Source organism: Callorhinchus milii, unplaced genomic scaffold (genome assembly GCF_018977255.1).
Source record: "Callorhinchus milii isolate IMCB2004 unplaced genomic scaffold, IMCB_Cmil_1.0 Scaffold3, whole genome shotgun sequence".
Lineage (NCBI taxonomy): Eukaryota > Metazoa > Chordata > Chondrichthyes > Chimaeriformes > Callorhinchidae > Callorhinchus > Callorhinchus milii.
Genome location: NW_024704744.1, coordinates 51,265,245 through 51,278,601, shown reverse-complemented (window position 1 = coordinate 51,278,601; position 13,357 = coordinate 51,265,245). Strand labels below are relative to the sequence as shown.

General features: G+C 40.7%; 1 protein-coding gene across 1 annotated transcript in view; it reads left to right on the top strand.

The window, feature by feature from the left end:
• The window catches only part of sec63 (SEC63 homolog, protein translocation regulator), a 47,786-nt gene extending 34,918 nt beyond the window's left edge, over positions 1-12,868 (top strand). The window contains exons 13-21 of the mRNA XM_007892897.2: positions 446-593; positions 1,390-1,472; positions 2,293-2,358; positions 3,250-3,441; positions 5,898-6,041; positions 8,432-8,533; positions 9,429-9,527; positions 10,842-10,946; positions 11,558-12,868. Of these exons, the coding sequence (XP_007891088.1) occupies positions 446-593; positions 1,390-1,472; positions 2,293-2,358; positions 3,250-3,441; positions 5,898-6,041; positions 8,432-8,533; positions 9,429-9,527; positions 10,842-10,946; positions 11,558-11,701 (1,083 nt within the window). The 3' untranslated portion in view covers positions 11,702-12,868. The remainder of the gene's footprint in view (positions 1-445; positions 594-1,389; positions 1,473-2,292; positions 2,359-3,249; positions 3,442-5,897; positions 6,042-8,431; positions 8,534-9,428; positions 9,528-10,841; positions 10,947-11,557) is intronic.
• Positions 12,869-13,357: the final 489 nt, after the last annotated feature.

The window sequence follows — 13,357 nt, the reverse complement described above, 5'->3', positions numbered from 1 at the left end:
AAATAATATAATAATATTCTCCTATGTCACAATAGAAAGTCCCAATTGGCCCAATTAATTTAATTTACAATAATACAAATGCTAGTGTCTTGCCATCAAGCTATTTCTTAATTGAGTCCCAATGTTTTGGTGTCATTTGCCCTTTTTAGTAATCTAAGCTTCTTTCCTACAATTATGGCGCTAACACTTTGTAGTTGTAGTTGCACTCTACACTTGTAGTTATAGAGTGCAAGAGGACATCTTTGGAAATGTACTTTGCCCAGATTTATTGCCAGATGTTGTACTATTAAACAATGTCCTTACAGTAAGGGAATAATAGATTAATAAACTATGTTTCATTGCAAAAAAATCTACATCTTTTTCTAATTCTTTTCACTCTCGTTTCCTCTTCTCCTCTCCCCGCCATCCCCTGCCCATCTCCCCTGCCCCCCAATCCACAAAACAGTACAAAATCCGAACAGTTCAGGACCTGGTTAGTATGAAGGATGCTGATCGTCGCAGCATGTTACGTTTCCTTAGTGAGGAAAAATATGATGGAGTCATGGCAGTGCTCAGTAACTTTCCTCACGTTAGCATGGAGGTCAAGTTGCAAGGTAAGGATCTGTGTGGTAGAGCTTTATCTGTTCATCTAATCATTCCAGTGATGTGCACGTAGCACAGATTTTTATAAACTGGTTTGTTCAAGGATGCTTCCTCCCTCGCATCCTTCAAGGCCGGTCTCAAGACCCTTCTCTTCGATCGTGCCTTTGGTCTCCCTCCGAACTCTCTACCTTCCCTCACCCCTACACCACCCCTCCCCCATGCTCCGGCCCGACAGCTGACCGTTCAGCGCTTTGGGACGTCCTCCCGACGTGAAAGGCGCTCTATAAATGTAATTTTGTTGTTGTTCACTCTTGATTTTTTAAAAAAAAATATTGACTTATCACAGCTCCAAGTTGTTCCGAATTTATTTCTGTATTTCTTCTTTTATCCCAGTTTCCAAAATAAATGTTACTTAAATAGAGCAATGTCCTTGTATTTTATAATATTTACCCCAAGTGGTGTATTTTTTGGGGGGGGTGGGGAAACACGCATAATATGAGTTTCAGTGTCATTGGGAGTGAATGTTTGTGGCAGGGTTTATAATGGGACATATATTGTTAGGTTGTTTTTTTAAAAAAAAACTCTTTAATATGTCTTTTATCACCTACTTTCCACTCACTCCCCAACCCCCACTAGCTGGTTTTACTGTGTTAGGAAATGGATGCTTCCTCCCTCGCATCCAATTGGGGTTCACACATTGGATGAAGCATTAATGTTTACTATATATATTGAGTTCTGTTTCCCTTTGGAATGAATTTGTGGTTGGGAAGGGAAAATGAGTTACAGATTTGTTTCATATTCTTGCAGTTCTGGATGATGAGGACAGCAGTAACATCACGGCAGGGTCTATAGTTACTGTGACTGTGTTGCTTCGCAGAGGGTACATGGCTGTAAGTAGCAGCAATTATTCTCCAAAAACATTGCATGAAAGTGTTTATTCTGTTGACAATTTTATTCCATCCAAGACAATAGACACTTTCTCCTTATGTGGCTAGAAGTTTCATCTAGATTTAGATTTACCTTGTGTTGCACTTGAGAGCGTCCAGAATTTATCCAGAATTTGTTAGCAAATTGTTGTATTCAATCTCAACTTTGAAGTTGTTTTTCTGTAGATTTTCAAAGAATTCACGGAAAACCTGCTTCAAAATTCAAGCTGTATTTAAAAATTTGCCAAATTCTGGACCCACTGAAATGCTACATAAATAGAACAAATCTCGGCCCAGTTGGAATTTCTTCCCTCTAATGGGCCAACTTCCATTCAAGCGTTGGACAACCTCCAGGAACTTGCCCAAGTAGATACAATACACATGTGACCCTTGATGGCGAGTATTGGAAGTCTCTTTCCCCAATGTACGAACGCACATTCCTCTTCTCGTATAAAAAGATCAGAAATGGGAGCCCTGGCTGATTTTTATTTTATCTTCCCACAGCTACTTCCCAACCCATGTTCTCAGACCAATGTTGTTTAGTACTGTCTTGCTCAAATCAGCTAACTGAGCAAACACCGAGGATCTGTATAATTGCTTTAAAGTGATCATACAAAAACTATGTTGATTTAAATCTTAATACATCATTCACAAATTTTGCTATGTATTGCCACTTGCAGGCAATGGGGATTCTTGAATAGAAGAATTAGAGCACAGATTAGACAGATCATCTGACTGACATGTCCTGGATTCATGTATTCTTTGTTTTCACTTTTCCTTAAAGACCATGTTTGAAAAAGAGCAAGAACAGGTCACTTGCCCAACAGAGGAGCAGGAATCCGAAGAGACAGTAAGTTCAGCACTTAAACATATAATCTTTACTCCATGTAGAAATATGTTCTCTATAAGGAAATATTTTAATCTGTTTAATTGTAACCCATATTATCTTAAGATTTACCTACTCATAGAAGGTAGTTTCCTCCTGGTATCCTGGCCAACAACCCTCCAGATAAATTTGGCCATTTGCTTCATGGCTGTTTATGGGACATTGCTATGTGCAAATTGGCTGCAGAGTTCATCTTCCCCCACCACACTTCCCAACCCCATGTTCTCAGAACAACGTTGTTGTATTGTCTGACTCAAATCAGCTAACTGAGCACATATACACATATATACAGGTATATATCAAATGCAAAGAAGGATTATTCCTGCATAGTCCACCCAAATCTCTTGAGGGTACATCCTCCTAATACTGCTGCGCACACTTAACTACATGTACCATGAGAGCACCTATGTCACTACTTCACTGTTTGCCACTTTGTTCACAATCATTTTCACTTCAAAAGTTAATACAGTAAATATTTCAATATTTATAAAAAGTAGTTGTATGAACAAGTGAATAAATTATTTTAAAATGTACACTTCTGGTTTCAAAACACAAAATCAAAAGTTAATGCTGTACTCACAAGGGTAGTCTTTGTAATTCCATGTGGAAGTAACATTTATGAAGACGAATAAACCTTTTCAATGCTTTACATTTTCTTCGAAATATATTTTTAATTCAACCACTAACTCATTCTGTTGAAGCAAATATTTACACTCCAAGACAGGTGGCAGAATTATTTGCTGTTCAATATTTCAGTGCTTTATGCTCCAAAGGAATTGCTATTGAATATTTGTCTTGTGTCTAAAGTGTTGGTATTTGTAAGGATTTATGACCACTTTATGTTGCTTTTGTCAGCAAGCAAATATTGCAAAAAATAAAAAGAAAGTTTGGCAGAAGAATAAAGGAGCCAAGAAACCCAGTAAATCTAAGAAAAAGAAAGCAGCCAAAAAAAAGGCACCAACTCCAACACCACAGCAGCCGCCGGCAGAACAGCAGAAGCAGAAACCGAAACACAGTCAAGCCAATGGCTCCCTATTGCCAGGCAATGTATGAGACACTGCATTATTTTATGTTTAAGATAGTATCCATTAATAACAGCTGGTCTGGTTAATCACTGCGATTTCGAGTGGCAGACCTGACCATAACCCCTTGAGCTAAAGCCCTAACGGTAGATGGACATGGTCAGTGTTGTCTGATTACCTTCATCATTAGATTAAAGTGTTCCCAAGATTCTACCCCTGTTGAAGTGCACTATTTAAATGATAGTTGATGTTGTAGGCTCTAATAATAAAAAAAGCTTAAGTTAAATACTATGAACTGTTAACTAACAGCTAGCATGGGTTTTGCTGGTATTTTGCATTACTTTTAACTGTTTAGATAAACGGGGCACTTGTGATACAATGAATGTTTGGAGGTTGATGGTAAGCCTGATGGAGGGAATTGGATCACAGCAGATGCCCAATGAAAACCAGTTCCTTGATCTCTTAGTTTGGTGCTTTGTTTAGTACATTCTCCAACAGAGCGCCGTGTGCTCATTGGGATACAAGTTGAACTGGAGGTGGTGGATATGTGTCTGTTAGTTTGAAACCCTCCAGATGGCAGTAGAAGATGGTTGAATGTTTTCCTGACTGCATGATACAGTGGAGTCTTGTTGTAAAGGTGATAGTTGGGATCCATAAAATCCCACCCTGCCATATAGTGAGGCCACGATAGCTAGTTTCACTGCACATGTACAAAGCCAGCTTGCTTGGCAGCAGTTGTGCTTNAAAAAAACTCCTGGATCATCAGGTTGCCACCAACATTGCTTTCTGTGTGCTTCACATGCGCAAGACAAAATAGTCAGCTTTCAGGTCATCCAGTCTCCACTCGCGTGTCTTCCTGTGCACTTCACAATGTGCGTGGAAGGATGTCTCTGTAACCTAATGATGGGGAAATGGTGTGATTGTTTCAGTTCATGGTATTTTAAAATGTGCTCTTGTTTTCTGGAACATTTAAGTAATTTAATATCCATTACAATCAAATAAAAAAAATTAATCTGTACAATTCAACTACTACAACAATTTGCGTTTATATAGCACCCTTCACATGGGGTAGTTTCACAGAGCCCTGATTCACTTTGAAGTATTTGATGGCATTGAACTGTACTCTGATCAGGAATTTGCTTTCTTTTTGATTAAAATGAGATGTAGGAGTTTTCTGTAGATTTGATTTTTGATCATCAGTCGTTGGCTCTAATTATTTCCATGATACGAATCACATCTCGTCGTTCTTTGCACAGCACCTTCCATGCATCTTCCATTCAGCAAAGAACAATGTGTGGGATTGGGCTAAGGGATGAAAATGGTTGGACCAGGACATAAATGTCCTGCAGCTGAAGGTGGACAAGATGGAAGCCATACTCTTTGGCTCCTGTCAACATCTTCTCTCCTGCGGATTTAAATTCCTCAACCTTCCTGGACTCGCCCTCAGACTCACCTAACCAGTACACAATCTAAGTATCTGGTTCGACTCCTAGCTTTCCCTTCACATCCGGTCCCTGACCAGGACTGCCTTCGTTCACCTCTGCCACATTGCCCGCCTCTGACCATGCTTCACCCCAAATGCAGCCAAAACCCTTGTGCATGCGTTTATCACCTCCCGCCTGGATTACACAAACCCACTTCTCGCCGGACTCCCCAGCTCCACTATTCAAAAGATCCAACTCATTCAGAACTCTGCCATTTGCATAATTACCCGGACCAAACTCCATCCCCACATCTCTGGCCAGGCTCCACTGGCTCCCCATCACTGAATGGATCGACTTCAAGATGCTCACTCTCATGTTCAATCCATTCACTCCATGGCACCTCCCTACCTCTCTGACCTCCTCACTCCCCACTCCAGCACCCGGTGCCTCCGCTCGACTGGCACCAACCTCCTGCTTGTCCCTCGCACCCTCCACTCTACCATTGGAGGTCGTGCTTTCAGCCCCTATGCCCTGAAGCTCTGGAACACTCTCCTTCAATCCCTCCGCCTTGCGCCCTCCCATTTTTTAAAGTCCTGCCTGAAAACCTTCCTTTCCGATTCCCCCACCGGCTCGGAGTCACTGTTAAGCGCTCAGACGTATCCCGCGTAGTAGGTGCTGTATAAGGGCAAGTTGGTGATGTTGAATGATAGCAGTAGCTTTTATTTCAATTAGGCAGCATGTGATTCAGGGAATCCTCTGGTTCTGTTTCAATGTAGAAAATCCTCTTCAATGATACATTTGGATTATTTTCTTTTAAGAAGTATTTGCAAGAAATGTTCTGCATCTGGTATCGACATAACCTTAGTTTCATGTTTTCAATTTAATTCATACTCTCTCTGAACATACTCTAGATTTTAAAAAAAAAATTTTTTAACTTGCAGACCCAATTAAAAACAAAACAAGATTTTATGGTCGATTCATGATCTTTTGTCTTTTAGCACAAAAAACATAATCTAATTTCAGGCCAAACTATATTTAGCATTTCTTTCCATCGCAGGATGCATCAAACAGAGAGGAAGATGATGACGAACTATCAGACAAAGGGAGTGATTCTGAGGAAGAGACAACCAACAAAGATTCCCAAAGTGACAAGGACGATGACAGTGACAAGGAATTTAATGGAGAGAAGGACGATGAAGCAGTGAGTCCTGTTTAACAGAAATTTGTGCAAAGTGCTACATTCATGCAGTTAAAAGGATGCATTCTTGAATCAAAGTAAATATCTCAACAAAAAAAATTATCCTTTAGCTTACGCCACAGTTTGTTGTGATGATTGTGCTTGAGGTTACTTAATGGTTCAGTGGCACAGTGCTTTGATGTCAAGTGGCTGCCAGGATGGTGGAAGGCGAACTAGATGGACCTTGGTCTTCTTTCCTTAGTAAGTTCTTATGTGCTTACTGGTGATTAGTGAACAAAGGATATGACCTGGATGGCAGGTTTGTCTGTCCCAGCAGTTCCTTAACACATGGACCTATAGACTGGGCTGACCAGATGCACAGAGAATTACTGATCTTACCTTGTCTGTTGGATACACAGATGATGTTGACTGGATTGTCAAATGCACAGTGACGATCGGATACTCAGTTATCTATCTAAATTCAGCTGCTGTGAATAGCCACACAGAATGTAGTTTCCCACTTGAGGGAAGAGAGAAAGTCAGAGGCCAAGTCAACATGGGCTAGTGTCGCTTACTTTCCATTGTATGTACAAAGCAGATTGTTTGTATGTCTGTACATTTGGCCAGGGAATAGCATTTGAAATTGGGGACCAAAAAGAGGGAGATTTCCGAATGTTCTGGCTAGATAGAGGTTTTTGTGACTGATTTTGGTTGGTATCATTTTAAACAGCCAAATGAAATTCCAACTCACTGGAAGCAGTTTGAGTATTTTTGGTGTGTATTTATGTCCTTTGTTTTGTTCTGCACCTCATTAGGCACCTGCTGTACTAATTGAGTTAAATTAATCACCTTGAGGATACTTGTATAGTCACTTTTACTTCCTCTGAAAATATTTATTACCTTTACACTGCCAGAATTATCATCTACCCTGGGTTTAAGAGTTCCAGCTCATGCACTTGACCCACTGAAATGTTGATATCAGTGCTTATTGGCTAACAAAAACTATTTACAACCAGCTCATAATCCGTAATCATTCCAACATATTATTGCCATTAAAAGCAGATGGATTTCAGTTACATTTAAATAAAGTTTTTGTTTTTGGAACTAACCTCTTCAGGAAAGTAAACTAAATAATGTTTTTCACAGACATAACTAGGAACTCAAATCTCACTGATCTGCTTCCATTTCAGGCGTCACTATAATAATAATAATAATCCTTGCATTTGATATAGAACTTTTTCACGTCTTCTAGACGTCACAAAGCGCTTCACAGAATAGACTGTAAAGTGAATTGACTACATTTGTGGGCGAAACGCGGCAGCCAATTGCGCACAACAAATGGGGACACTATTTTTTCAATTTCCTTTTTTTTAAAAAGTCTGTAGGTTGTTTATTTCATACATCAGCTGGAAAAAAGAATATGGCAAAATAAAACCCAGTTGTGGGTAGTGTAAAAGGTCACGATGATGCTGTTCTGACGTCAACTGTTATGTGCTGGTGACAAAAACAAATTATAAGACAACTCGGCCAGTTTGTTTTGTTTTTGTGGGATGACGCGTGTTTGGGATTGTTCACTTTTTGCAGGTCTGGCTTCTTAGCCAAAGCACAAACAGGATGCTGGGCTACACTGCTGAATTATTTGTGTTCAGACTCCCACCGTAATGATCAGCAGTGCAATGTGTGCTCTGGTTTGGCTGGGCTGGGCAATGTTCTGGTTGGGCTGCACCTGTGTGGATAATAGTCACCGCTATAAAAGGAGCTTCCTGGGTCCCAGAGGTAATGCAAATTTAAGAAATTTGGATGCAAAAGCTATTGAGAATAATTAGAAAGATTAGGACTCTTCATGTTTGAAATTACTGTTAAATAAGTGAAATGCATAAGATGCAAAATGTAATTGAAAAGATTACTTTCAGGTACACCAACACAAGTGTTGAGATTTTGAGTTGCTCGGGGTGATTCTAGTCAAACTCCAGGATGTTTCTATACACATAGTTGGTCAGTTGTTGTAATGAGAAGAGGGTAGGGTGGGTGATCCGAAAGGATGAGATCAAACAGGTCTTGTGTATATCAGAAGAAAGTACTTCTCTGAGGAAAATCCCCAGCGCTTCCCACATTGAGAGGGAAATGTGGAAAGTGTCATCACTTGGCTGTTACCTGCTGGGAGCCAATATTGAGAGGCCTTTGCAAAGAACTGAGCACACTTTGTTCACCTCTTTGTCCATGGTAGGAAAAGGCACAGGACGGAGGAGGAGAGAGGTTTGCACATTTTTAAAACAATATCTTAAAGCTAAGCTTCATCTTGAGCGACCAATTGAATCAGAACTGAGAGGTAAGAGATTCCCGACAAGTTATGGTTCGGAATGTGTATGTAAACTGTCTTTTGTGATTTCAATCCCTTATTTCTTTCTCCACAGGAGTGGGAGGCACTTCAGCAAAGTATCCAAAGAAGAGAGCGGGCTCTACTCGAGACCAAATCAAAGATCACCCACCCAGTGCACACTCTATACTTCCCTGAGGTTAGTGCAAAGATCCTTTTGATGGGTTCTCACATGTTTAGTGTGTTGACCTGAATACTCTTGAGCTGAGCGCTGAAAGGCATATGGCTGTTTTGAGTGGAGTTACTGACTATCTCCACTGATGTATTGTTCAACCTATCCTGTGTGTGTTGGGGGTGGGGGAGGAGGAAGTGGTGCAGAATAAAGCTGAGAACAGAACAGTGAGGAATGTGAGAGCTGGTCCTGAGGTCAGAGGAAATGAAGTAATCAATATGAGGGTAGAATTATACACGACACTGGGGCAAATCTGACCTCAGCTGCACTTGTTGGGGGGTTTTAATTCTGAATCATTGTCTAAAAATATTTAATTTGGTTTCAAGTGAGCCATTCCAGCACCTTAAGATGTATTAGTGCTAAGAGCCAAAAGGCAGAGGTTTGGTGGTGGGGGGGAGAAAAAAAAGTGCTACTGAGTAAGTGGGCTAGATTAATGATCATAGTGTCACTATATTTATGGTGATGTTGGCCACTGCATTACTCTCTGACAGGAAAGGAAAGAGTTTAAAGGATGGTCTCAAACATCAATGAGCAGCAGTGTCAGCAGCGTTAATGGAGGCCTGGGATGGAATACACTCTTCTCCCACCACCACCCCTACCCCCACCCCACCAACCAACCATGGCACTGAGCACACGCCTGCACCACACGCACACACAGAATAGTGGATGGTGTTTGAAACAAGAATGAAGTAATTTACAAACCAGGAGAATTAAACTTACTCTATCTTTCTCATAAAAGTGGAAGCATTTGTGTGTAGAACTTTAGATAACTGGTGCATTAAATAATAGTTGTTTCGCTATTTGAAAGGGGGAACCCATTAGCTGAAATTGCAGAGACATTTAATACTTTCTTTCGTGACAGGAGAAGCAGGAGTGGTGGTGGCTGTACATTGCAGACAGGAAAGCACAAACATTAATATCAATGCCATATCATGTATGTACTCTTCAGCAAGACGAGGAGGTAAGCACTTGGGTTTCAAAAGTTAGTAAACGCCTCTCACTTCACTCACCACATCGAGCTGCACAGGGGCTCATTTTTCCTCACAAAGCCGGCACAGATCCTTAGTGTCCCGTATGACACCCAACTGTCCTTTAAGCCCCACAGCCAGGTTCTCATCTCTGCAACATTGCCTGCCTCTCCACTTCTTTTCCCCTCCTCCATACCTTGATCATGCCCAGCCTCAATTATTTTGACATCCTGCTCACCAGACTCTGCAGCTCCTCTCTACACAGGTTGTAGATCATCTGGAGCTCTGCAGCCCGTAGCCTTTCTACACAAGGCTCTATCACCCCCATCCTCGCTTGGCTATGCTGACTCACTTCACCCAGAGGATTGAATTCACAATCCTTGTCTTCACTTTCAAATACCTCCAAGGCCTTGCCTCACCTAAGCTCTGGTCTGCTGGACTCTCCCGAGCCAGCTGTTCCCTCTACTCGTGTCCCTGCCCATTTCTCCCCATTATCCATTTTTAGATGTTCTCCACCTGTTTTCTGGAGATCTGCTCTACAGAACCTCCGCCTGGCTCCCTGCTTACTCATCATTAAATCCTGCTTCCTTATCATTAAATCCTGCTTTCGGCCACCATTCCCTCCTCAGCTAGGAGTTTAGGCGAGCTATATGAGATGTTTTCCTGATGTGAAAGGCGCTATATAGATATTAATAATTGTAGTAAGTACCATATACATATTCTTTTCCCAGCTGCTAACATTGGTATATGCTGGGTCACAATTTCAACAGGTGCCAGCAGCCCCACAGTACATTGTGCTTCCTCAGTGAGCCTTGACTCACTGTCAGGGGGCAGTCAAACATTATCCTTTCCTCACTTGACATCAACATGTATACACTTTCCACAGAGATTAGCAATCATGAATGGGAGCGCTGTCTCTTTTTCTTCTCTCTCTCTCTTGCTCTCTATCTTTCTCTAAACCAGGTGTTGAGGCCAATTATAGCACCTCTACCCTTTGCAGTCGATCAGTGCGCGCCATGGATTAAACATATGTCTGTACAACACTGCAGGGAGGTCAGGGCATAGTGCTGTGTTTCTGAAATGGTAAACAAACATTCAATCACTGGTGGAAGCAATCAGCTGCAGTGAATTACATTCTTTGAACTTTGACATTGTTCCAAAGCTTGGGAAACACTTCCATAATGGGGCTAAAACAACTGAAAATGTCTTTTTATGGAAGAAATGTATTGTCAGATCATTCTTTAAAACTACTGTTTTTGAAGCTCATGATATTCTGGAGTTTTTAAATTGAACCTTTTCTCTTCCAGATTGAATTGAAGTTTTCGGCACCGTGTAAAACTGGCAATTATCAATACTTTGTGATTTTGAGGTCTGATTCTTACATGGGTTTAGATTTAATCAAACCATTAAAGGTAATTTTTTAAATTAATTTACTTGGTTCTTAGTAGTTAAGTGTTTCTTTACTATCAGAGTTCGCTGGTTTTCAATGTTTCATCTGTGAATCATTATACTGGAGGTGCGTATCCATGGAGTGAGAAGGGCTGACAGTGTTTAACTTGCAGTTAGATCCTTTAATCACAGAGTTGGCCAGGGTCCTGACTGAAAAATTCTATATCGCTTAATTAGCCCAGGAGAGTACAAGTGCCAGATTAATGTGAGGCATACCATGTAATGTCACCACAGGAAGCCTTCAACTGTACAAGCCTTCCAATACACGAGAATTTCCATGTGTAAGTAGGATGCATGAAACTGTTTGGTTTGGATACTATTAAGCACGGTGATGGGTTTCCACATGTCAGACACAAAAAAGCCTTCGAGTTTTCTTGGAAACAATTCCAGCGATTGCCAGGGCATCACTAAAACTGTACTGTGCATTTAGTATACCGTGGAGGGGCCATAATATACTGCATTATATATATGATCTGTGGTATTATCTAACAGTACCTTTTTTCTCGCCTCTTCCCCCGTTTTGCTACTTTTTGTTTACCCCATTTAACGTTTGAACGTTTGTTTTTCTACTCAGTTTGAAGTTGAAGAGGCGAAACATGTGCCAGAAACTCATCCACAGTGGGATATCCCTGAGACGGAAGAGGAGGAGGAGGATCAGGAAGACAGTGAGGGAATTGAGGACAGTGAAGAGGATGAGGAAGATAATGATTCAAACTAATTACAGACTACTTTCTCTCAACAACAGAATGGTGCACACACTTCCAACTACTGCTATTCTGATAGCTTAACCATGTACAATAAATAAAAAGGATGGGGTTGGGGGGGGAGGAACATGGTATGTAGTTAATGGAGGTCAATTTAGCAGTGCCTTCAATGTTAATCACATCAAGTGTACTGGAAGCTGACTCCTCTGTCAATGGCAGTGCCCGAAAAACTGGGTTTGTTGGACCTCAGGCTTGTAACCTTCGACCGCTGGTTAGCAGAATCCTGGCTTTTTACTAAACAGAAATCTCAGTGTAGCCCGAGCTGGACGTTCAATGCCACAGATGTCACCATTGATGATGTCAGGTCAGGTTCGCCTCTGGCACATTCTGTGTAATAAATATCGAGTGTGCTACTAAATTGGCCCCAATGCGAGACATTTCAGCTCCAGGATGAGCAGTTTTTGAAAATGTGACAGTGACGTACTCTAAAGCACAGAGGTTCAGTTGTCTAACACACCGACATGCCATCTTTTACCAGAGCGCCCTTACTGCCGCTTCAACCATCTGTGGAAAATGGAGAACGTTTGATTCCGCAATCCTTTTGTTGTGTTTTTTCCAAATCATGAAGAGGTTTTTTACACTACAAAAACTCAGATCCGTGTGGTACCCTGCACCTGGACTGATACCTCTGGAAAAGGATTTGGGACCGCGTTTAAAATGTCATTCATTTCAACCAGTGAAGGGTCAGCGGAAACTGATGGACCACTTTTAGTGCAAGTGTTAAAAGACCGAAAGAATTTTGAGCTTTAGTTAGTATAAGTTAGCACCAACGTTTAATCAGTAATACAGAAACTACAGTTTTAATTAATTGACAGGTGAAAATTTGGAGAAAAAATAATCTGTTATGTACATTTCTGCTACTTTTGTTTACATGAAATTATAAATGGGAAATATATCCGTCTATATTCTTTGTATTTAATAATAGTTGCGAATAAAATAGCGAAAGGTTTTTAAAATGTATAAACTTGTTTTGTAGTTTTATCTAGCTGCCACAAATGGTCTACAATGATGAACTATGAGGTACAGATGAGGTGTGTGCCATTTAGATATGGGGAAAGGAACAATAGATTCGGAAAACTACAGTGCTAATAATAAACCTGTTTGCAAATGCTTCCACTGCACTTTTGTTTTCTGTGCGTTTTATGCAATTTAATCCCATATTTCGTTTGCCATACTCCATATAATAATCCTTGCATTTGATATAGCGCCTTATCATGTCTTCGAGACAAGCGCTTCACAGAATATACTGTAAAGTAAATTGACTGTATATTTTGTGGGTGAAACGCATATGTACTGACTTCCTATTGCATTCATTTATGTTGTATCAGAAATGGACAGTTTAATTACAGCAAACTGGCAAAAGTACAGCGCTGTTGGGGTATTGGAACTTGTATTTCAATTTTTTCTTTGAAACAGTTAATTTCTCTCCTTTAATATTTTTTCCTCTGCATTGTCCTTTACCAGTTTAGTCTCTGCCCTTCATCTCCCCTTTCGAAACACTCCTAAACACGTTAATAATTCCTCAGCAATTAGAGAAAGAGGTGAGGTGCAAGTCGGTTTGTACCCAAGCCTTTGCCTATAATATTCTTGAGCTAGTGATAAGCAGGCAT